At 42.5% G+C, this 24109-nt stretch overlaps 1 protein-coding gene across 8 annotated transcripts in view; it reads right to left on the minus strand.

Annotated features, from left to right (window-relative positions):
* PCLO (piccolo presynaptic cytomatrix protein) overlaps positions 1 to 24109 on the minus strand; it is a 514363-nt gene that overhangs the window by 112287 nt on the left and 377967 nt on the right. The window contains exon 11 of one of the 8 annotated variants that reach the window (XM_073328642.1): positions 11517 to 11666. The exons of the other annotated variants lie outside the window; for them this stretch is intronic. Coding sequence (XP_073184743.1) covers positions 11644 to 11666 — 23 coding nt within the window. The 3' untranslated portion in view covers positions 11517 to 11643. Of the gene's footprint in view, positions 1 to 11516; positions 11667 to 24109 lie in introns of those variants that run through there. 8 annotated transcript variants of the gene reach the window in all.

The following is a 24109-nucleotide window of genomic DNA, read 5'->3' on the forward strand; positions in this document are numbered from 1 at the left end:
CTTTGACAACTTATTTTTAAAAAAATAACAAAACCTCAGCAGACCACCTTGAAACAGCTTTGATCTAGATCTAAGCTAAACAACCTCCGCTCCTTTTTTCTACAAAGGTGTTTGAAACATTAACTGCTGCCAGATATATCTTTTTTTTATTTAGATGAGGTTTTGATATCAAATGTCTAATCTGCTTCAGGTACAATCATTATACAACAAACTTAATTATATTTTAAAATTCACAGAGAGTAGATATGAAAATATCATTTAATTCTGTGCATTTGAAACCCTCAGAAGAAAACTCAGCAAGGACTTTCCTCTCAGCAGTTCATATTTTCAGTACTATGTGAGCACAAAGTGCATCCTTTTCTTCCATTCAAAGGACAGCAGAAGAGTTCAAATCTTTGGGCCCCAGAGTGAACAGAGTGAAGCCAACCTGCTCTACAGTGTGTCTCAGATGGGCACTGGGATATATGTAACTAGCTCTTATATAGCACTTTTCATCCATAGATCTCAAAGAACTTTTCAAAGGAGGTCAGCACTATCATCCCCATTACATAGATGGGAAAACTGAGGCACAGAAAGGTGAAGTGACTTGCCCAAGTTCACCCAGCAATCTAGCAACAGAGATTTCATAGATTCATAAATTCTAAGATCAGAAGGGACCATTATGATAATCTAAACCGACCTCCTGTATAACACAAGACATACAGCATCCCCAAAATAATTCCTAGAGCAGATATTTAGAAAAACATCCAATCTTGATTTTAAAATAGTCAGGGATGGAGAATCCACCATAACCCTTGGTAAATTGTTCCAGTGGTTAATTGCTCTCACTGTTAAAAATGTACATCTTATTTTCAGTCTGAATTTGTCCAGCTCAACTTCAAGACATGTTACATGTTTCTGTGCTAGACTGAAGTGTCCATTATTACATATTTGTTTCCCACATAGGTAATTATAAACGGTCATCAAAGACACCCCTTAACCTTCTCTTTGTTAAGGTAAATAAATTGAGCTCCATGAGTCTATCGCAGGAAGGAATATTTTCTAATCCTTTAATCATTCCCGTGGCTCTTCTATGAACCCTCTCCAATTTATCAACATCCTTCTTGAATTGTGGGCACCAGAACTGGGCACAGTATTCCAGCAGATTCACATCAGTGAAAAAAATACAGAGGTGAAATAACCTCTCTACTCCTATGCAACAAGATTCCCCTGTTTATGCATCCCAGGATCACATTAGCTCTTTTGGCCAGAGAGTCACATTGGGAGCTCATGTTTCACTGATTATTCACCACAACCCCCAAGTCTTTTTCAGAGCCACTGCTTCCAAGGATAGAGTCCCTATCCTGTAAGTACAGCCTACATTCTTTGTTCCCAGATATATGCATTTACTTTTAGACATATTAAAATGCCTATTGTTTGCTTGTGCCCAGTTTACCAATCAATCCAGATCACTCTGAATCAGTGACCTTTCCTCTTCATTATTTACCACTCCTCCAATTTTTGTATCCTCTGCAAACCTTTATCAGGGAAGATCTAAAGTTTTTCTACATTGACAAAAATGTTAAATAGCATGGGGTCAAAAACAAAACTCTGTGGTACACCAATAAAAATGGACTTGCCCAATGATGATTCCCTATTTACAGTTACACTTTGAGACCTATCAGTTATCCAGTTGTTAATCCATTTAATGTGTGCTATATTAATTTAATTTTGTTCTAGTTTTTTAAACAAAATGTTGTACAGTACCAAGTCAAATACCTTACAAAAGTCTAAGTATAATGGTCCCAGTGGGTCTATCCATTAGGCTGTGCTACCGCCATACACCTTACCTCCATCACTAAATTGTGACTTTGCCACAAACCCTAAGCAAGGGGCAATGTGTAGTGGTGCAGCCCAAGGAGCAGACGAGGAACCAGATCGTAATACTCAGTGCCATAATGTGTGTCCTGATTTCCTCATCCTTCCGGGGGAGGTAATCTGTGCCAGCCAGATATCTAGTGAAGATATCCCTGGCATGCTGACTCAGCTGTGCTGGCCAGTGCATTGTCCTAACTCACCTCTGCCACCATACACCTCTGGTATGCTGAGGCATAAGGAACCCCTATGGATCTACACTTCACATCACACCGGGGTGCATATCCCCTACACCTCTGCCATCACCCCTTGAGATTTACTATAAAGACTGAGCAGCTCTAAGTCATGGCCAGAGTTTCAGGATAGCTGTACTGATGGAGGTTGAACTAACAAATACCATGGTCATCCAGGCCATACCTCCTTCCCTGCTAGCATCACTCACTTTTTGACTGGCATTGGTGGATCCTCCACTGGTGAGGAGATTGCACTTTCTTTTCCATCACCACAACTTCCCCATCTGGCAAAGGCTCCAATACAGTGCCTGTGCAGACACTAGACTGAATCCTAGCTCCAAATATGGGGCGATGGTGTAACCAATCCTGCTTGGGTTTTCAGCAGAAGTGGAACATGGGATCTTCAGCACTAAGAACATGATCTGCTACTTCTTGAGCAAAATGACTATGTCCCCAATCATCAGCTATTGAAAACTCATACGCCTTGTACACAGACCAGACATCGGGGGAAAGGACCCATGTTGTAACAGCATGGAGTACACTGGCACTGCCAGCCTATTCAATCATGTGCCATCTCCTACAAGCCAATATTTTCTCTGCTTTAACACTGCCAAAAAGGTCAAAGCGTGACTCACCACTGATGTTCAATGTGTATATGTGGACAGACACTAATTGGAAATGGTTCCATTTGTTATACATTTCTTTTGAATTAATCCACAAAAATGTTGTAAAACTATGTGTACTGTAACATATGAAATTTCCGATTCTGGACTGTGTTGATATTTTATAGCTCTACCATAGCTCTACCTCTCAAGAGCCTAGAGCAAGGCTACCATAAAAGTGTCTGAATAGTAATGCAATATTCTTCAAGAGCTTGGAGGTGCTATTCTATGAATCATTTAAATTGGTCTATTTTGACACGAATATGTACTTGTGACTGATTCATTTGAGCTCATCTGTGTGTATGCCCTCAACTTGCTTTCTAGTGCTTCTAGAAGTAAGAGGAGAAATATTTGCACTGATAAAAAAAATGCAAATCTTCTAGGGGTTGAGTTTTCCAAAGCTATCTAAAATTAGCCAATACTGTTTTTAATGGAACTTGGGTGTCTAAATCCCTTAGCCAGCTTTGAAAATATCTATCTAGCTTTTTGTCCTCCAGTCACCTTAAAAACATAGCGTTAACTGAACATTTGTTGTGTCCCGAATCATGACACACACACAATGGACTAAAATTTAACTGGTCCTGCTATAGGCTGCTATTGGCCCTGGACACAAGCTCCATCAACCTTCTGGGCCTGGGCCTTATTTCTCCACTGTCCTACACCTTGTGCCATCATTGACACCTGCATATGTATTAGCATTGTGACCTGGCCTCTTTTGGACAGGTGTCAATCACTACATAAGTCAGTGGATAATCAGCCTCTCTGTGACAGAGGTTGCTGATCAATAAAATGGGGACAGTAATATTTACCTACCTCATGGGGATGCTATAAGGATTAACCTTTGTAAAAGGTACTTTGAGAAGTTCAGAAAGTGCTATATAAGTTAAAGGTAATCTTATATTATGGCATGCACTCTGAATGATGAAAAATGGAATTAGCTGCCAAAGTTTGACATTCACCACTAAATTATTTTATGGTCTATTTTCTCTAGTTATTTTTCTTTAATTCTAAAAGTTCCTGATGGTTAAAAATAGGCTGACGAAAGTCAATGTGCTAATTTGCTTCTCTCTACTGCTGGGCATGAATCACACAAAAACTCATTATTTGTAGTAGACACCTTCACTTCCTCGCCCATTCATCACTCATGCCCAGGTTGAATGTTTTGCATTATTATAATAATTAATATAACGACAGCGCTCATGGTTGCTAAAAATGGACAATCTGTTCTGCATGGTAGAATGACAGTGCTAGATCCAGCCCTGCAACATGACCACTTTGTGCTGCCTCACCAATGTGAAGCCGCCCTAGAGATGGCCTAGTTAGCCAAGGGAGGGTCAACCTAATATAAGCGGAATCCTCTGATGGTTCAGAATTGTAGGAGCTCCTGCAGCACTGACAGTTACCAGCACAGTGGGCACAGCTGAAGAAAGGGGGTATGGCTGGGACTTCCTTCAGCTCTGGTCACTTGGGGCTTTTGGCAGCTGTTGTGGCTCAGACCAGACTTAAGACTGTTAGGCTTTTCTAAATTAGGCCAGGGGTGTGGTGTGGCACAAAGCTGGCCCAGGATTGGTGGATTGTAAAGGCCAACCTTACCTCCTCCCTCCTGGGCCATGCTGTGGGTTGACTGGTCACAGTTGAGGGTAGGCTGGGCCTAATCTTCCTTCTGACTATTTTGCAGCATAATAGAAGCAGATTTTAAATTTGGGGGTCATCTTAGTTATCTGGATGACGATTAAAATTTCTCCTTGTGAAAATGATCGTATCAATATAAGTAGTTTGTATTTCTTTCCTCACCAGCCCTCCTCAACAAATAATATATTGGATAAGAAAATACTGCAGAAAGAATGATCATTTATGCCATGTTGACTGTGACAAACTGTAATTTATGCCATTCACTGTCTCAGTGCTCCCATTTTGATGTGTTAAAAACAAAAAAAATGGCATACTGTTCACAAAAAGAGAAATTTGGAGAGTATTTGCTCAGTTTCTTGGAATGTCGTTTGAAAAAAACAGATATACGTTATAGAAACCTCTGGAGGAATAATCTCCCTGTTGAGTGCTCTAATTTAATTGAAAATCCAAACATTAAAAAATTAGGATGTTCTCATAGACAAAATCCCCATTGGAAACTAGTACATCGTCTTTGTGCCAGCAGTAAAAGATTTCTCATTTACTAGTATGTGCGTGGTGGACTGGCAGAATCTTCTGAGCTCAAGGTCACCATCTCCAGAGATGTGCAAAAAAAAATCAAGAGTGGCAATTTGCCTCCATTATACTGTGTCCCCTTAATGAGATACAGATACATAATACTCAACTTATCTCTGGCATAGCACCATTGGCTTCAGGGGCAGATGGTACTGCAAAGATGAATTTGAGTTGGTTATATAAATTTTTACACTCTGTGGCTATCAATATCAATGCTTTCAGAGTTCAAGTTTTAATTTTGTTTTCCATTTCCATTCTTAAGGCCAAAATGTGGTTTCATTTACATAGATGCAATTCTCATTGATTTCAACTTCCATTAATTGCAACTGAGACCAGAATTTGCTCCCATGACATTTGTAAAAGGTTTTTTTAAGCACCAGAAGGGACATGCTAACAGAGGCATACAGCTTTTGTGAAAGTTTATGTATGTTTCTGATAGAATGATCTGGCCCTCAGTTATTTAGCTGGTATCCTACCTGAGAATATAAATTACTAAATAAAATATGCTATACAAGGCCTGTGTAAAACATCATGTTACTGTTAATATAAATAGGACTATAAGCTGATCTCTTTGCATTCAAATTAAAATGCACTGGCTTAAAGAGAAAGCTATGAACAAAATGTCTCTGTTAATGATATTCCTACAACTCATGAATTTACTAGTCTGTTACCACTTCTATATAAAAACCATTAGAATTACATACAGTTCATTTGCAGGCAGGTCCAGAGGCCTACTGTTCATACTGACTAGTCTGGTGGTTGAGACACTGAAGGCCTCATTCTCTCTTGTGCCGAGATTTACTCACTGCAGGAGACAGAGGAGCCACAGTAGCTCTGCACCCTGTTTAAGGCCCCTAACAGACCACATTCCAGCTGAAAATTTGTATATACTGCATCTCATAGATTCATAGATTCCAAGGCCAGAAGGGACCATTGTGATCATCGAGTCTGACCTTGTGTATAATACAAGCCACAGCATTTCCCTAAAATTATTCTTAGAGCGTATCTTTTAGAAAACATCCAACTTTGATTTAAAAATGGCCAGAGAGGAAGAATCCACCATGGTTTCGGTAAATGGTTCCCATGGTTAATTACCCTCACAACTACAAATATACACCCTCTCCATTCTGAATTTGTGGAGCTTCAGCTTCTAGACATTAGATCATGTTATGCCTTTCTGTGCTAGATTGAAGAGCCCAATGTCAAATATTTGTTCTCAATGTAGGTACCCGTAGACTGTAACCAAGTTACCACTTACCCTTCTCTTTATAAAACTAAACAGTGAGCTTGTTTTCTACTCCTGATTCTTCTCTGAATCCCTTCTAATTTATCAACCTCCTTCTTGAATTGTGCGCACCAGAATTGGACACAGCACTCTAGCAGCAGTCACACCAATGCCAAATACAGAGGGGAAATTACCTCACTGCTCCTACTCAAGATTACTTGGTTTATGCATCCACGGATTGCATTAGCCCTTCCGTCCACAGCATCACCCTGGGAGCTTACCAGCCTTTTACTCAGCAAACTCAGAAGCAACTGTGTTTTCTAGTATTGCTTCTAACAAACGTGCAATGACTAACAATCGGTAAGGATACAATTTAGTCACAGAGGTCACTTTACTGTTTATCATGACTTTACTGGACCTCCATGACTTCTTTGGCTTCAGCAGTCAGTGGCTGTGGCCCGGCCTGGAGCTGGGGCTGTACATCCATGCCCTATGGGTGGGGCTGTGCTCCCCACCATGGCTGCAGCCAAGGCTGGAGTTGGGGCTGTGCCTCCTCCCCGACTCCGCGATGGTGCCCCCCTCGTGCGGTGGGGCTCGGACTGTCAGTTCCCCCCCCCCATGGGGCTCCAGCTGTCATTCCTCCCTCCTCTGAGCCCCCCACCCCGGTTATTTTTAGTAAAAGTCACAGACAGGTCACAGGCTTCCATGAATTTTTGTTTATTGCCTGCAACCTGTCCATTACTTTTACTAAAAATAACCATGACAAAATATTTAACCTTAACACTTGGGAATAATGTGACTTGCGGAGAGATACACACATTCCCATGGATTTCCAATATTTGAGAACCCAAGAGATGTTGGTAACAGCAGCCTTTTAGAGTTATTTGATTTCAATGAACATTTTCTCACATAGCTCCAATGGGTTCAGCTGTAGAGGTTGAACCTGCTGAGTTTACACAGTGCTGCTGCACAAAATGTCCTGGATTAGCATGGAGGAGCATGGGGTGGCCAGGGCAGATCAATTTGGTTAACAGCCTAGTCCTCCTAATAAAAAATATTGATCTACATCCCAGGTTTGTTGACATTTTGAAGACTTTTCTCACCAAAATTTGAAATTTTGACCCCAGAAAAAAGAGGAAGGGAGTGTATGGGGGTGGGTGGGTAGAGAGGGAACTTACATGAAAAAATTGCTCCCATTTTTCAACCAGCTCTAATGGCTCAAGTTAGAAGAGAGTAAATCCCAAGAGATTTTGCCCCCATGTTAGTGTCTATGAATGGGAAAGCAGAAATTTCCTGTAACGGGTAATGCACTAACAACAGCACCTTGTCTACAATGCAGATAGGGGGCTAAGAGCACTTCCCTAACTTCAGTGAGGAGAGGTGCATTGGTCAGTGGCTGTAAAGTATCTCATGTGGTGGCTGAGTGTTAGCATTTTAGCCCCAGGGCCCTCTGTGGGTTAGTGCACCTACCTGATCTGTATGTGTACTCCATCACCAAAGGCTATAAGTGAGAGAGGCTCAGGCTCTAAGTGCTCTAAGGCCTGGCCTATACTACAGAGTTAGGTCGATGCAAGGTGGCTTACATCATCCTAATTATGTCATTGTCTACACTAGAATGCTGCTTCTGCCAAAGTAAATCCCCCACTACGCCAACATAATAATTCCACCTCCACTAGAGGCATAGTGCTTATGTCAATGTAGTCAGGGCAATGCAGTGTCCATGTAGACCTTGCCATTACTTACATCATCTGTTGGCTGTCAGTCTCATGCAGGGCTGACAGATGGGGCTCTACCCCGCATCCCAATATTTGATAGCGAAGTGGTCAGCCGGTGCGGGCTCACAGTTGGGGTCCCCCCTCCACCACTGCACTGACAACTCGGGCTGTCAGCACTGGGATGGGAAGGGCACCCAGCTCTGAGCCCAAGCCCCGCTGACTGATTGGGCTGTCAGTGTTGGGCTGTCTGTCAGCAGTGAGGAGGGAAGGGCAAGCTGTGAACCCCATGTGGGGTTGACAGCTGAGACTATCAGCCCCAGGGCTCCTGGGCTTCAGCTGTTGGTGTCCCACAATGCCCCACTTCAATGGGTGGAAATGCTCCTGGTGAGGACGTGCACCGCCAATGGAAGGAGCAAGTGGGGACGTGAACCACCACTTTAAGTACTGCGGTGGCTGTGCATTGACTTAACTTAAGAGGACTTAATTTTGTAGTGTAGACAAGCCCTAAGCCTACAGAGGTGCCTGGTGCTGGCCAAATGTCTTCTGGAGGGATGTGTGAGTCTAAGTTTCTAAGAGCCTAGTGTGGAACTGAGCAGGATCAGTGAGGAAAACTGTTAAGAATGCCCCATTCCAGAACCAAACCCTTATGTGGAGCACAGGAAGTACCTCCATAGTAATTGAACTTCATGAACTAATGCCCAAGTGAATCTGGTAGCTTCCTACTAATGATTTATTTAGTTTAATATGAGGGCTAACAGGTGCTGGGGATCATTAGTTGTCATACAAATTGCAGAGTATATTTCAACATGAGTAAAAACAAAAAAAGAGGGGTCTGAGTGATAGTTCTGTAATGCATATGGCTAATCGATCTAACCGTCTAACAGATTTTACCATCTGAAATTTTTCACGATATTTGGCCTAAGTTTTCTTTTTCAAAATTTCATTCTTTTACTTGGTGTTCTGCTTGCATGTACCTTAAATGTAATGCACCTTAAAAATGTAACCCCCCCCACTCTGATATTTACACCTCTCATATATACTTTTGTACACATCACATGCTATTTTAGTCAAAATTTTATCAAACAAGATTTATATGAATCTGATGCTACAATCCTTGCTCAAGCAAGGAGTACATTTTCTTGAAAACAGTTCAATTTAAAATTATGTAGCTATCTGCATAGGTAAGAAATAATCATGTGAGTAAATATTGCAGGATTAGGTCCATGATTAGTTCATTCTCTGACGAAACATACAATCCTAATTTGGATGTGCAATTACTGCAGCTGTACTTACCAATCAGGCACATACAAGTGACTGTAACTATCCAGGGTGCGTGCACCTACCTGATTTGCATGTGTACTCTCAGTAACTGCAATTTAAAAATCATGGTCTATTATTATTTATGTTATGATAGCACTTAGGAACCTCAGTCAAGAATCAGGGCCCCATTAAGCTAGGCACTGTATAAACAACTAGCTAAGAAGACTAGCCTTGCTTCAGAGAGTTTATGATCTTCATGTCAGACACAATGTGACAGGTAGACAAAACAGACAAATGGGATGGGGATGGGTGAAAGGTTCAACTACCAAAATGGTAACTTCAGTGTTTTCCCCTCTGACTATCCTATGCTGGTCACCCTTTTTTAATCTCTTTGTGTCAAATTTCAATTCAAATGTTTGGGTCCCACTATTCCCAAGAGACCAGAGAGTCACCTTTTTGGCATAAGCATGAACATCCTCAGGGCAGCACCGTAATAATCATTTTAACAGCAAATCATTTGCAGCTGCTGGTACTCGGAGGATAATTTACAAGATAAATGTAATGTTGCTTTGCTTTTTTTAAAACAGAATAAGAAACATTAGACAGTACATTGGAACTGCAGATAAACATGTCAGAATGATCAATCACACTTAATTTATTCTGTTTACTTACTGTCTTTGGCAAGCCACGTTATTTTATTTTTCTTAATGCATAAAGATAAGGGTGAATTCATGTTAGCTTTGGCATACATATTAATCAGCAGCAACTTCAATTTCTTCTTATTATCTTCACCAAAACAAATAATCTCTTATCAGCAAGTCCCCATGTTTCTATATGATGCCTTACAACAACATATTGTATTGACTGTATGTACACCAGGAAGGAGGCAGACATAAAACAAGTGTCTAGCGGCATCTGCACACTGTCTATCTGATACTTGTAGCTCGGGAAGAATAATTCATAACAGCCTAAGCTGTAGAGTAGAAGGTTCCCTAGAAAAAGCTTGCAGTTACACTGAGAATGACAAGACCCTACAAGAGTGCCCCAGTTCTTTTGTAAATCATAAAATCATAGAATATTAGGGTTGAAAGAGACCTCCGGAGGTCATCTAGTCCAACCCTGCTCAAAGCAGGATAAACACCAACTAAATCATTCCAGCTATGGCTTTGTCTAGCCGGCCCTTAAGAACCTCTATGGATGGAGATTCCACCGCCTCCCTAGGTAACCCATTCCAGTGTGTCACCACCCTCCTAGTGAAATAGTGTTTCCTAATATCCAACCTACACCTCCCCCACTGAAACTTGAGACCATTGCTTCTTGTTCTGTCATCTGCCACCACTGAGAACAGCCGAGCTCCATCCTCTTTGGAACCCCCCTTCGGGTAGTTGAAGGCTGCTATCAAATCCCCCCTCACTCTTCTCTTCTGCAGACTAAATAAATTCAGTTCCCTCAGCCTCTCCTCATAAGTCATGTGCCCCAGCCCCCTAATCATTTTTGTTGCCCTCCGCTGGACTCTCTCCAATTTGTCCACATCCCTTCCGTAGTGGGGGGACCAAAACTGGACACAATACTCTAGGTGTGGCCTCACCAGTGCTGAATAGGGGGGAATAATCACTTATCTCAATCTGCTGGCAATGCTCCTACTAATACAGCCCAATATGCCGTTGGCCTTCTTGGCAACAAGGGCACGACTGCTGACTCATATCCAGCTTCTCATCCACTGTAATCCCCAGGTCCTCTTCTGCAGAACTGCTGCTTAGCCAGTCGGTCCCCAGCCTGTAGCGATGCCTGGGATTCTTCCTTCCTAAGTGCAGGACTCTGCACTTGTCCTTGTTGAACCTCATCAGATTTCTTTTGGCCCAATCCTCCATATTGTCTAGGTCACTCTGGACCCTATCCCTACCCTCCAGCATATCTACCTCTCTTCCCAGCTTAGTGTCATCTATGAACTTGCTGAGGGTGTAACTCATCCCATCACCCAGATCATTAATAAAGATGTTGAACAAAAATGCAGCCCTGGAAAACGAGGAACGAGCCTGAGTTAATGGCCTGCTCCAGTGCCTGCTGAATCCAACTGAAGCCTTGCCATTGACATAATGGACAACAGATCAGGTCCAAACACAACTCCTATGTTTTCAAACAAGGGTGCTTATCACTAGACACTAAATCCACAGATAGTCACCTAAACTGTGGCCTGAGTTTCAGGGGATCTGCCGCTCCCATTGATTTCACTGGGTGTTACACCTACTTAGCACCTCTGAAAATCAGTCCATTTGCTTATGTGCCTCAGTATGGATTTTGGTGGTTAACATTTAAACTCCCAAATTTGAAAGCATTGGACCAATATTTCACCTTTGTAGATTCAAGCTCAAACGTGAATTTTGGGTCACAAGGGGAAACCAGACTGATTCTCTCTCAACCGAAGCTTCAGGGGTATTTGACCACATGTCAGAGCTTCTGTATGATTTAGCACAGTTCAGAGTCTCTACTCAGGAGAGATGAAAGTCAGGGTCTGTAAGAAAGTGAAATAATCAGGCCTAAGTCACTCCTTACATAAAACCACTAACCTATTCCTTTTTCATTCAAAAGTAGCTGAGGTATCAAATTGTACTGAACTAAAATGAAAATTTTACATTTTCTAACCTCTAGAGAAAATTTAAGCAATAAAAACATTAATAACACAGGACTGAACAGAATCTCAATGGTGCTATGAATCATTAATAAAATAAATTAATAAAGGGTGGGGGGGTAGGACATAGAACAGCAGGAAAAAAATGCCAATAGAGACGGTAAACTTCCAAAAACATATTGAAGATAATAAAGGAATAATATTGCAAATAATATTTATCTAAAGAGAAAATGAGTTTTGGTAATTCCTAGAAATTGCTAAATTGTCTAACATTTATCATCAAAATAATTATCTCTAAAAATAAAGTGCCAGATATATTTGGATTTTTACTAACTATAATAATCGATGCGCTGGGTGCCCTTGACAATGTTTTTTAAAAACACACTAATTGAACAGACCAGTCAATTCTCCCAGTTAATTCAAATAACTCAGCGACAACATGACAAGAACTGAAATTAACCAACCCCGCCACACACAATCTCCAGAGTTCCAGAGCACCACTACCAAGTTCTACCCAAAACTCATCTCCTCATGTGCAAAGGAAGAAAGCTGGGTCTACAGTGCATCTTGAAGAATTATAAACTCAGGTTGTAATGGATTCTGTCTTCATTTACACTCATACAATTTCACAAAAGCCAGTAGTTTGCACGTGTTTCTTTACAGACTAACAGTCATCATCAAGGGCTTGATCCAGCTCACATTGAATTCAGCGCCAGTTTTACAGATAGGGAGTATGTGCTGACCCTATTTTAGGTTGTGGCTTGAGTACCTGTCCTGTTGAGTGCAGTATCTAGTGCTTTGTGTATGGCCAGGTCTATTCTAGGAACTTTTGCCACTATAATAATTAGGGTTAGGGGTGTAATTCTTTACAACATTTTAATACCAGCAAAAAAACCCAGTGTAGATGCAGTTATACTGGCAAAAATGTCCTTTTGCTGGTATAGCTAATGTCATTCAGAGAACTGGTACAAGCCAGGCTGGCACAAGCATGCTTTCACTGATAAAAGCTGTGTCTCCACTAGGAATCTTTGCCGCTACAGTTATACCAAGATTGCTTCACCACTAAGCCCTTTCTTGAGTAGACTGGACCTGTCTCACTTTGAAACAGCATCTGGTTAAGCATAATTTGCAAACACTTCACAGCAGTCGGGCCCGATTATTCTGTTAGTTACGTCTGATCGGAACTGTTACATTGAAACCAGCATGTTCATAGACAATTTCATCCTTTCCCAGTTTTGCTAACATCTGACCTCCATTCTTTCTTAATGCTGGAGGGGACTACTTAAGTCAGTAGTAAATCTTCCTGAAATATAACTGATAACTACTACCCTTTACAATATAATTAAATATAACCATTTAGAAATGCTTAATTTAAAATACTTGAAACAAACACAGATAACGTGCCATTGGCTTCCTTAAACAAGTACAGTAAGACCCCGTTTATCCGATCCTCCATTATCCAGCTCTCTGTATTAACCGAGTAACCAGCGCACACAGATTCAGAAGCGGGTGATCTCTTCTGTCGCCGCTAGGTGGTGCGGCAGCCTCGTACTTTCCCATTCTCCAGATTATCTGAATTTTAGATTATCCGATTTAGCCCCAGTCCAATTAGATCAGACAAACGGGGTTCTGCTGTATATACATATTGAATTTAATATGCACTTTTGTCTATTATTTATCTCCACTAGGTGGCACCAAAATTTTCTACATGTGCTAAAATACAAATGTTTTTCTGTCTGTTTGTTGTATCCATTGTTTCTTTCCATCATATCTGTCCATCTACTGTATCTGTTCATTTGTCTGCATTTTTACACAGCACCCATTGCTGTAGCAGCTGAGTGTTTCCATGGTTCTTCCTTTAGAGACCTGTCTCCCCCTAAGATTACTGTGAAGTATTTTCTTTGCTTTTCTATTCTATTCTATTCTATTCTATTCTATTCTATTCTATATAGGCATTTACACCACGTTCATCATCGTAGTATCTGAGCACCTTCTAATAGTGCATTAAGGAACATAATTACACATCTGTAACATGTTGGTTGCTCTCTCATCCTCTTCCCAGAGAGAAAAGCACGTGGAGTGGAGGGTCTTGTTACAGTAGGGTGGTGTTGGGTTATTTTTTGTTTTGTTTGTTGTTGTTGTTGTTGTTAAATATACCTGTTGCTGTATGTTTATATTAGAGAAGTGAAGCTCAAAGAAATGTGCCTTGCACTTGGAGTAGAAAGTAGTGAGGTTTGTTATAGTCCTTGACCACCCCAGAGCAGGTTCTGTCTCCCAACCTTTACTCTTACTGTTCAGAGTTCAATTATGCCAAAGGACCAAAGTTGTTGACCACAGTCTTCATCCTCGAGCTTTAAGTAGTGTTTGAGGTATCCTGGGCCCAGGCCATGGAGTGCTTTGAAGATAAGGACCAAAATCATAAACTTGATTAGAAATTCAGGGGGAAGCCAGTATAGAGAGCAGAGGACACCTGTGATGTGCTCATGGCAGTCTGCATTGCTGAGGAGACATGGTGCCCTGTTTTGTACTAGTTGGGAGTTTTCTAGATGCTGAAGGTTTCATCCCCAGGTATATCTCATTGCGGTAGAGCAGCTGAGAGTGAAGAAAGTATGAATAACTGAGGCTAGTTCTTCATGTACCAGGATGGGATGGAGTCTCCTAGCCAGCTGGAGATAGTAGAAAGCATTATGTACAGCCACTGACAGGAGAACTCAGCATCAGTGAGGAATTCAAGACCACTCCAAGACTACAGACAGAATTGACCAATTGTGCCTTCAGTTAAAGGAGATAGCACTGTGGCTGCAAACTCCTCAACGTTCTTCCGTCTGCCCACCAGCATCACCTCTGTGTTGCTCTGGTGCAGCTTCAGACAGCTGTTCTTCATCCATGAGCTAATCACACCCAAGCTCAGGGCCATCTTGATGGTAGTGGTGTGGTTGTATGTGGTGAAGGACAGGTAGAGCTGTGTCTCATCTGAATATCGTTGACATTTGAGTTCGTGGTGTCTGATCAGTTCATCTAGTGGTTGCAGGTAGATGTGGAAAACGATCAGAGAAACAATTGAGCCTTGGGGATCCCCACAAGCAAGGGGTCTAATGGTGGAGGAGTAATCTTAGGTATGATTTTAATATTTGTAATATTACAAAAGAGATGCAGTTTCCCATCACTATGCTTTGGGTGTGTCCCTTCAGAAAGGGCTCAAACCATTTTAGTGCATTTCCCTGGACTTCTGTTACTTCTCTCAGGTGAGAGAGCAGTATCTCATGGTCAACAGTGTCAAACGCTAAGGAGAGGTCCAGGAGGATGAGAATAAATGTCTGTCCTCTACCCACTGACAGGTGGAGATCATCCATCAGTGCCACCAAAGCTGTTTCCGTTCCATGTCGTGGCCTAAATCCAGATTGTGCTGGTTCTAGAATGTTGGCTTCAGCTAGACGAGCTTGTGGTTGACCTTTGGCTAGCTTGTCTGTGTGTTTGCTCAGAAATGACAGGTTTGACACCTGGCGAAGTTGACAAGGGCTGAATTATCCAGGGGGGTTTCTTCAGTGTAGATCAGACTATTGCATGTTTGAAGGAAGAAAGGAAGAGTCTCTCTGAATGAAATGTTGGTTATTTTGGTCAGGCATGGCACCAGTTGTTCATGATGCTCTTTCACAAGCCAGGAAGGGCACATGTCGATTCACAAGTCTGGGGTCAAAGTGTCCGGAATGTCTTACTGAGTACTAAATTCTGGAAATGCAGGTGGGCTGTTGATTGGTTGGTTGCTGGGTGCAGGTGGAGCAGAGTTGATCCATGCTGTTTGAGAAGGTTTCCCAAATGTGCATGATCTTTTTGGTGAAGTAGGATGATAGTTCTTCACATCATTTGGTGTTCAGCTCAGAGGCAGGTCATAAGCACTCAGGATTAGAGAAACAATTTAGCTCCCTGGATAGCTCATTGGGGTGGGATTTGGCAGCCCCAATGAAGCTAAGTACTTTCAGCTATTTCTATTATAATTAGAGGGGTCCCCTGCTTTGTAACTGATCACACAGCCTCTACAGTACCAAAGCTAGAGCCATCATTTCAGTAGAGCTAGCAGGCTGCTTGCAAGAATTGGAGATTAAATGAAAGGGGAGAAAAAGCCTCTTTCCTTCCTTTTATATTGTCTAAGAATAAAACGGATCCACCTGAACAACTGTCCTATTAGCATCAATCATGAAAGTGCCTCCCTGAGAGGTTTTCTGAGTCCATGGAGCCTTTTCATTCTTGCAATTTGTCTTTTCACAGCCATCCCAGTCTATCTGCTACTGCCAATCAGCCCCCACAGCTCCAGATTCAGACAATATCACCAGTAAGCTTGACATGGACTTTTCCTATAGTTAGACCCAAACCAATCCTTACTTCCACTTAACAATATGATCAGCAAATATATGAAGGATATGAAGCCATTGGACTGACTCATTTCACCCACTCTATGACATGACTAATTTAGCAAGCTAGATGCTGATGTACTGATTAATATTGCCTTCAATGACTCATTTCCTTTCACTGTGTATTTTTAAAGGTTAATTTCATGCCTTTCTGTTCAGCATATTATGTAGTAATGAAGAAATAAACACACTTGCTACACACTTAGATGATTGGTCAATGTTGCTAAATATAACTGTCACTGCACTTGGGATGATAAATACTACACCTCTAATTCTCCAGTGCAAGTAGATTCCAGCACACAGCAGAGACACTCTCTACATGTGGATATTATTGCTTTCCACCACCTTTCCGGGGCCAATTTGCTCCCACCACTAGTCTCCCATCAGCCTCCCAGCTGTTCCAATTTTTGCCTGCTGTGGTCAATTCCACCAGCCCAAGTTCAGGACAGTGGAGTATGTTCCAGTCACACTCCTTCCTGCCCCTGATATGCTCTAGGAATACCAGGGAGTGCAAGAACAGAGTAAGTAAGATAAATTTGGCACAAAAAGCAGCAAGGTCAAGGATCTCACCCTTTGGTTTTTATCATCAAACTAGGCATATTATGCAGGTCACCCTACACACATATTATCTCACCCTACACACTACTCTTGCTGACCTTTTAAAGTTAGATAAGACTTTTTTTGTGAGTGAAATGTATGAAAAGCTGCTTTAAGTTCTGGTAAATTATGTACACAGGATTCTTCCATCCATTCTTTATATTATTTCCTCAATAAAGCATTGTTAGACATGGCCAGCCTTTGGTGAATCTACATTATCTTTAAATAAACTCTCTGCCACTTTCAGTACTCTTGTGTCCTTTTAATGATGAGGGTTCCCAGAATGTTTCCCAAGCAATGGTGATACATTCATATTTACTGACATTTTAGATCAAGATGTTACAAGAATTTGGAAGAGATTCAAGAGATTACAATCCTCGGGCTATCCATGTACAAAGGGACTATTGTTTTCTATGCCTCCTAGAAGACTCACTACTTTATTTCTTGCTGAACATGCCTTTTTCATGTCCCTTTACACTCCTTTGAAAATAAAAATAACAAATATAATGAGAGAGACAAGGTACACAGGGTAATATCTTTTATTGGACCAACTTATTGGTCCTTAGACCTGAAGAAGAACTCTGTATAGTTTTAAAATGTGTACCTTCCACCAACAGAAGCTGTTTCAATAAAAGATATTACCTCACCTACTTTGTTACAACACTGCAAACAAAAATAAACATAATGCTCATGAAAGCTCCCAGATTGACCACTCTAGAGAGGAAAGTCCTTTGTGTACCCACACATTAGAGTAGTAGGTTTCAGAGTAACAGCCATGTTAGTCTGTCTTCGCAAAAAGAAAAGGAGTACTTGTGGCACCTTAGAGACTAACCAATTTATTTGAGTATGAGCTTTCGTGAGCTACAGCTCACTTCATCGGATGAGTAGTAGTAGTTCTGGAAGATCACCCAACCCTCCCCTCTATTGTTCATCCAGCTCTGGCAGAATCACTTTAAGGACTACATAAGAACATAAGAATGGCCATACTGGGTCAGACCAAAGATCCATCTAGCCCAGTATCTTGCCTTCTGACAGTGGCCAATGCCAGGTTCCCCAGGGGGAATGAACAGAACATCAAATAATCATCAAACCAACCCCTGTTGCCCATTCCCAACTTCTGGAAAACAGAGGCTAGGGACACAGAGGCAGTAAATACGTGCCATTTCAAGACTCAGTACTTAGTCGGATATTGGTATCTCCATTTGTATTGCCAACAAGAATGCTCTCTATTGCAAACTGCAAAGGTGGTTTCCATAAGATGGATGCAAGTCCACCAGGGTGGCTTCTGTGAGGTGGATACCAGTCCACCAGGGACTGGATGATAGATAGATAGATAGATAGAATTAGATATATTATTAATTATTAATAAAATAATATGTATTTTAATCAGTGTTTTCTTGGTATTAGATACAAACTATATATTAGATTACTGAATTGCAGATTCACAGCACAATGATATGTGTGTTTGATTAGCGGACTACATTACCAACAAAAAAGAAGGATTTTTTTGGGGGGTGTATAAGGTTAGAAACTTTTTTTTCTCCACACCCACTCATCTCTTATCTAACTGTTATTTAAACTAGAATAGTCAGAAATCAAATGTTACACTCATTTTGCATTCTTGTTTCTTTGCTGACATCACCCTCATCCACAGCTGATTCCCACTGATTAAAACATATTATAATCAAATGTGAATAGTCAAACTCCTTACATTTCAAATATCTGCCATAGAGCAGCAATTTAAGAATTGACACTAGCGTGAAATACACAAAATGGTAAATATAGATTAATATGCTGTATTAATCAACATAGAAAATGTGCATTTGAAGTTAGGTGGTCCAAATTGAAAAGCTCTAAGGACAAATGTTCAAAATTGGTTTCCTAAATTCACCTAATTCCATATTTAGACACTTAAATAAATAGCCATACATTTTGACCAAAATGCACATCTAAAAACTCTTGCACCTGACCTAGCACAACAACTGACTATGTTGTACGATTTTTTTCCAGATTCTAAGATTGCTCAATCTTTAGTGCAGCCTCACAGATTACAGCAGGTTTGTTCACATTACAACTTCAATAGCATTTGAATGGCCACATTGCAATTTACCCAGTGCTATATTTGTCACACAACTTTCATTTAAAGAAAACAAACTGAATTAGCATTGCTGCCCCAGTGTGACTAATGTCTTCCACTTTAACTGGAAACAACTTTTTAAATTACAGCTTCATAATCAGCATTTGTGGCAATAATAGATGAAGATGGTGGATTTACATTAGTATAAGCAAGGGCAGAACTTGGCCTTTAGATAAAAAGAAACCAATACACATGGAGGGGCCCAAACATGAAAAGTGCTGAGAACCCTCAATTGCCACTCACTTCTATTTGGCATTGAAAATGCTCAGTGTGGCATTACACCCCATATTCTTCATAGAGATAGTGTTATGATATGATTGTGCCATAACTATGATGTATTTTGTGCAAGATGGGTCATGTGAGATATAGTTGGAAAGGTTATGATTTACTGAATATGTTTATCCTAGTTGTATGCATGTTTCATTTTTGTATCTAAAGTTAGGAATATTGGCTATGCATTTATTACAAATGTGTTTACACATGGGGAATGCCCACTAGGCAGAATGTAATCAGTCTAGATGTCTTGCTGGGAAGAGCCATTAGGGAAAACAACACGTCTTTGAAGATGCTAATCACCCACTGAGAAGTGTTCCTGGGGACACTACAAACAGCCTCTGAGTTATGACTGCAGGGTCAGGTGCCCAAGTCACCTGATACTGGACTCCATGATAATACTAGTATTTTTCCACTGACTGGGGTAGGAATCACACTGGGAGACAAAGGATTCCCACCATACGCAAAAACTATTTATGGCAGGGGAGTGACATCATTGTAGTTTGTTCTTCAATTTGTTCTTTAACTCCCCGCCTAAGAAAGAAGGCTTCTGGAAACACCTGAGAAACAAAGAGACTGAACTGTAGGAGAAGGGCTGAGCCGAGGCTAGAGGGTGTCTGGCCTTGGCTGGTGAAAGGAATATCTGGAGTTTTAAGCTGCAAGCAAGTCTCTGCAATCTGCCTAAAACATCATGTAGGGTGAGAATTTGCTACTTATAACCAATTTCTTTAGTATACAAATCTTAGATTGTGTTTTATTTGCTGGGTAATCTGCTTTGATCTGTTTGCTATCCCTTATAATCACTTAAAATCGATCATTTTTAGTTAATAAACTTGTTTTTGTTTTGTCTAAAACCCAGTGTGTGAAATTCATAACTGGAGGGCAAAAACATGTTGCATAACTCTCTCCACATTGAGGGAAGGGGTGAATTTCATGACTTACCCTGTACAATTTTCTGTGCAGCACAGGATAGTATAATTTTGGGTCTACCCTCTAGCGTGGGGGCATGCACTTGAGTACTGGAAATTCCTTAGCTGAGCCTTCCCGTACAGAGCTGATCGCTACCTGTATGTGTGCTGGTGAAGTGCAGTCTGAAGCCTGAGGGGGGGTTGGCTGGCTTGCCTCCACAATACCACGTAAAGGGAGTCCAGGCTGGTGGGTCAGGTGAGCTCAGTGGTACCCCAGTCCCAGGTGGCACCACGAAGAAGGGGGCAGAATCCATCACAATCATAGAATCATAGAATATTAGGGTTGAAATAGACCTCAGGAGGTCATCTAGTCCAATCCCCTGCTCAAACCAACACCAATTAAATCATCCCAGCCAGGGCTTTGTCAAGCTGGGCCTTAAAAACCTCTAAGAATGGAGATTCCACCACCTCCCTAGGTATCCCATTCCAGTGCTTCACCACCCTCCTAGTGAAATAGTGTTTCCTAATATCCAACCTAGACCTCTTCCACTGCAACTTGAGACCATTGTTTTTGTTCTGTCATCTGCCACCACTGAGAACAGCCGAGCTCCATCCTCTTTGGAACCCCCCTTCAGGTAGCTGAAGGTTGCTATCAAATCCCCCCCTCACTCTTCTCTTCTGCAGATTAAATAAGCCCAGTTCCCTCAGCCTCTCCTCATCAGTCATGTGCCCCAGCCCCCTGATCATTTTCGTTTCCCGCTGCTGGACTCTCTCGAATTGTCCACATCTCTTCTGTAGCGGGGGGACCAAATCTTGATGCAATACTCTAGGTGCAGCCTCACCAGTGCCAAATAGAGGGGAATAATCACTTCCCTTGATCTGCTGGCAATGCTCCTACTAATACAGCCCAATATGCCGTTGGCCTTCTTGGCAATGAGGGCACACTGCTGACTCATATCCAGCTTCTCATCGACTGTAATCCCCAGGTCCTTTTCTGCTGCTTAGCCAGTCGGTCCCCAGCCTGGAGCAGTGCATGGGATTCTTGGCACAGTGAGCAGGGTCATGTGCACAGCTTGTTGCTCTGAGATACTGGTGGTGATTTTAAGTGGGTTTTAAGTGTGTTGTCTAGAGAACAGTCAAAGTGATTACCAGTTTGTTATTTTCTGTTTGATTATTTTGGGCAAGGGGAGTAGGGACAGAACCCATCACATTCAGCAACTTCAGGTGTTACGCAGCATATTGCAGGTCAACCCCAAAGGGTCATACGTGAAGTGTTTCCTGTGACAACTGTGTTTTAAGAACAGTCTGGGCTTCAGTTATTGCACAGCAGGAGAGACACTATGCAAAGCATAAAGGGATGCACAGAAGAAGGTGGATGGAAGACTGCAAAGATGATCAAGATTCTGTATCCCTGTAGCAGGATCTAATTCCAAAATAGAGATGGAACTAAGTCATAATGATCATCTCTGGCCTTTCTCAAAGTTCTCTTTAATGTTGGTTTGGCCTATTACAGAGATAGGGACCAGAGGCCGAATTCCAATATGGTTCAGAATTTCCATAAAGTTCAGATGTAGGGTTCCTAGTTCAAGCTGTGATGGGACATTGGCCACTGACTGGCCTCTAAGGGGTTAACAGAGCCCTTGAGAAGCTGTGCAAGTGGCAACCAATAGGAGAAGGGCTATGAGGGACAGCCAGTAAGGATCTGGCAGGCCCATATAAGAAGAGCTGCAGGGCAGAGCCAGGCCAGTTACTCCCTGGAGCTGAAGGAGAGAGGACTGGCTGCCTGCCAAGAAGAACAAAGCTAGCACCCTGGACAGAGCATTGACAATAGCAAGGAGAGCTAGAGACAGCATCCGGCCAGCTACTGGGATTTGCAGGTTGAGGCCCTGAAGCAAGGAAGAAGAGGGTGCTGGTGCTGTGGAGAAGTGGCTGGACCATTGGCTGCAGTAGCCACTGGGAAAGTGGTGGGTCAGTTGGACTGCAGCACTTGCCCCCGGAAGACGGGAAGCACAGATCATGACATGGCCAGAGGGCTGTGTCATGAAAAGAATGAGGTGGTCCTTGGAGTGATGTGGCTCCAGGAGCAGAAGTGACAGCAGAGGCAAGGCACCATCCAGAGAGGGCATATCGACCTGCGGAGCTAATCCCCAGGACAGCCAGCAGGATGCCCCGTTACAAAGCCGATCTCTATACCCAGCAATATATAGTGGACAGTTTCAGAGTAGGAGTCGTGTTAGTCTGTATTCGCAAAAAGAAAAGGAGGATTTGTGGCACCTTAGAGACTAACTAATTTATTTGAGCATAAGCTTTCGTGAGCTACAGCTCACTTCATAAAATGCTCTATGTTTTTCAGCTATAGTTGTGCATTTCTTCAACATGTTGCTAACAAACAGGCCTATAGAGACTGTCCTTGTACTGCAGAAGCAGCATTATTTCAGTTTCATGCTCGTACTGCTATCAGTCTTGCTTTTGTCTGGGCGCATATTAACTGACTGTGTTGCTCTAGAGGCAATTGGTAAGCAGAGCAATGCCATTTAGGCACCAGTCCTTTCCAGGGAAATATATCATGAAAAGCCAGGCATGTTTCTCTGAGCTAACAAACAGGATCATCTACACATTGGCCTCCAAATGCCAACTCCCTTTTGCCCAGCACTCTTGGCTCTTGTAAACCTCAAGCAGATCTTGTTGTCTGGTCAACAGGAATTTGCTTTCCCAACACTTCTATGTGATCTCACAGTTAGGGGTTTTGTCCCTCGCTTCTCTTGGCAGTTGGAAGTCTTGTCCTAAACTATTCCCACTGTATCTGACAGACCAACAGACCAGGATTACCCAATGATTTGGAAATGTATTAACACAAAATATTTTTTCAACACAATGACCTATTAGCCTATGGAACCTATTCCCACAAGAAGTCATGGAGGCCAAGAATGTAGCAGGATTCAAAAAGGGATTATGCATTGATAACAAGAATAGCAGAGTTATAATAGTCATTATAAATAATTAAACAAGAATTTTGGAAGGGATATAAACCTGCAAGTTGGGGGATTAAGCCAACCTCTAAATGAGGGGTGGGCAAACTACGGCCAGCAGGCCACATCTGGCCCTCCAGCTGATTTAATCTGGCCTTCGAGCTCCTGCTGGGGAGCAAGGTCTGGGCCTTGCCCCGCTCCAGCTGGGGAGCGGGGTCGGGGTCCACTCCGTGCATGCGTGCTGCAGCTCCCAGAAACAGCGGAATGTCCCCCCTCCGGTTCCTATGTTTAGGGGCAGCCAGGGGGCTCTGCATGCTGCCCCCACTCCAAGCGCCACCCGCACAACTCCCATTGGCTGGGAACTGCAGAAAATGGGAGCTGTGGGGGTGGCACCTGCGGACGGGGGAGCTGCCTGACCATGCCTCTGCATAGAAGCCGGAGGGGAGACATGCTGCTGCTTCCGGGAACTGCTTGAGGTAAGCCGCCTGGAGCCTGCACCCCTGAGCCCCAACCCCCTGCCCCAACCCTGATCCCCATCCCACTCTCCGAATCCCTCGATCCCAGTCCAGAGCACCCTCCTTCATCCCAAACCCCTCATCCCCAGCCCCACCCCAGAGCCTACACCCCCAGCTGGAACCCTCACCCCGCCCCCCCCCCCGCACCTCAACCCCCTATCCCAGCCTGGAGCCCCCAGCCAGAGGCCTCATTTCTGGTCTACCCCAGATCCTGCACCCCCAGCCAGAGCCCTCACTCCCTTCTGCACCCCAACCCCAATTTTGTGAGCATTCATGGCCCGCCATACAATTTCATACCCAGATGTGGCCCTCAGGCCAAAAACTTTGCCCACTCCTGCGCTAAATAAACTCATCCTATGAAGCTGGTGGTATCTATCACTAGGGTGACCAGATAGCAAGTGTGAAAAATTGGGTCAGGGTGGAGGGTAATAGGCAGCTGTATAAAAAGCCCTGAATATTGGGTCTGTCCCTATAAAATCAGGACATCTGGTCACCCTACCTATCACTGCCAGAGATGG

The sequence above is a fragment of the Lepidochelys kempii genome, chromosome 1 (genome assembly GCF_965140265.1).
Source record: "Lepidochelys kempii isolate rLepKem1 chromosome 1, rLepKem1.hap2, whole genome shotgun sequence".
NCBI classification, from domain to species: domain Eukaryota; kingdom Metazoa; phylum Chordata; order Testudines; family Cheloniidae; genus Lepidochelys; species Lepidochelys kempii.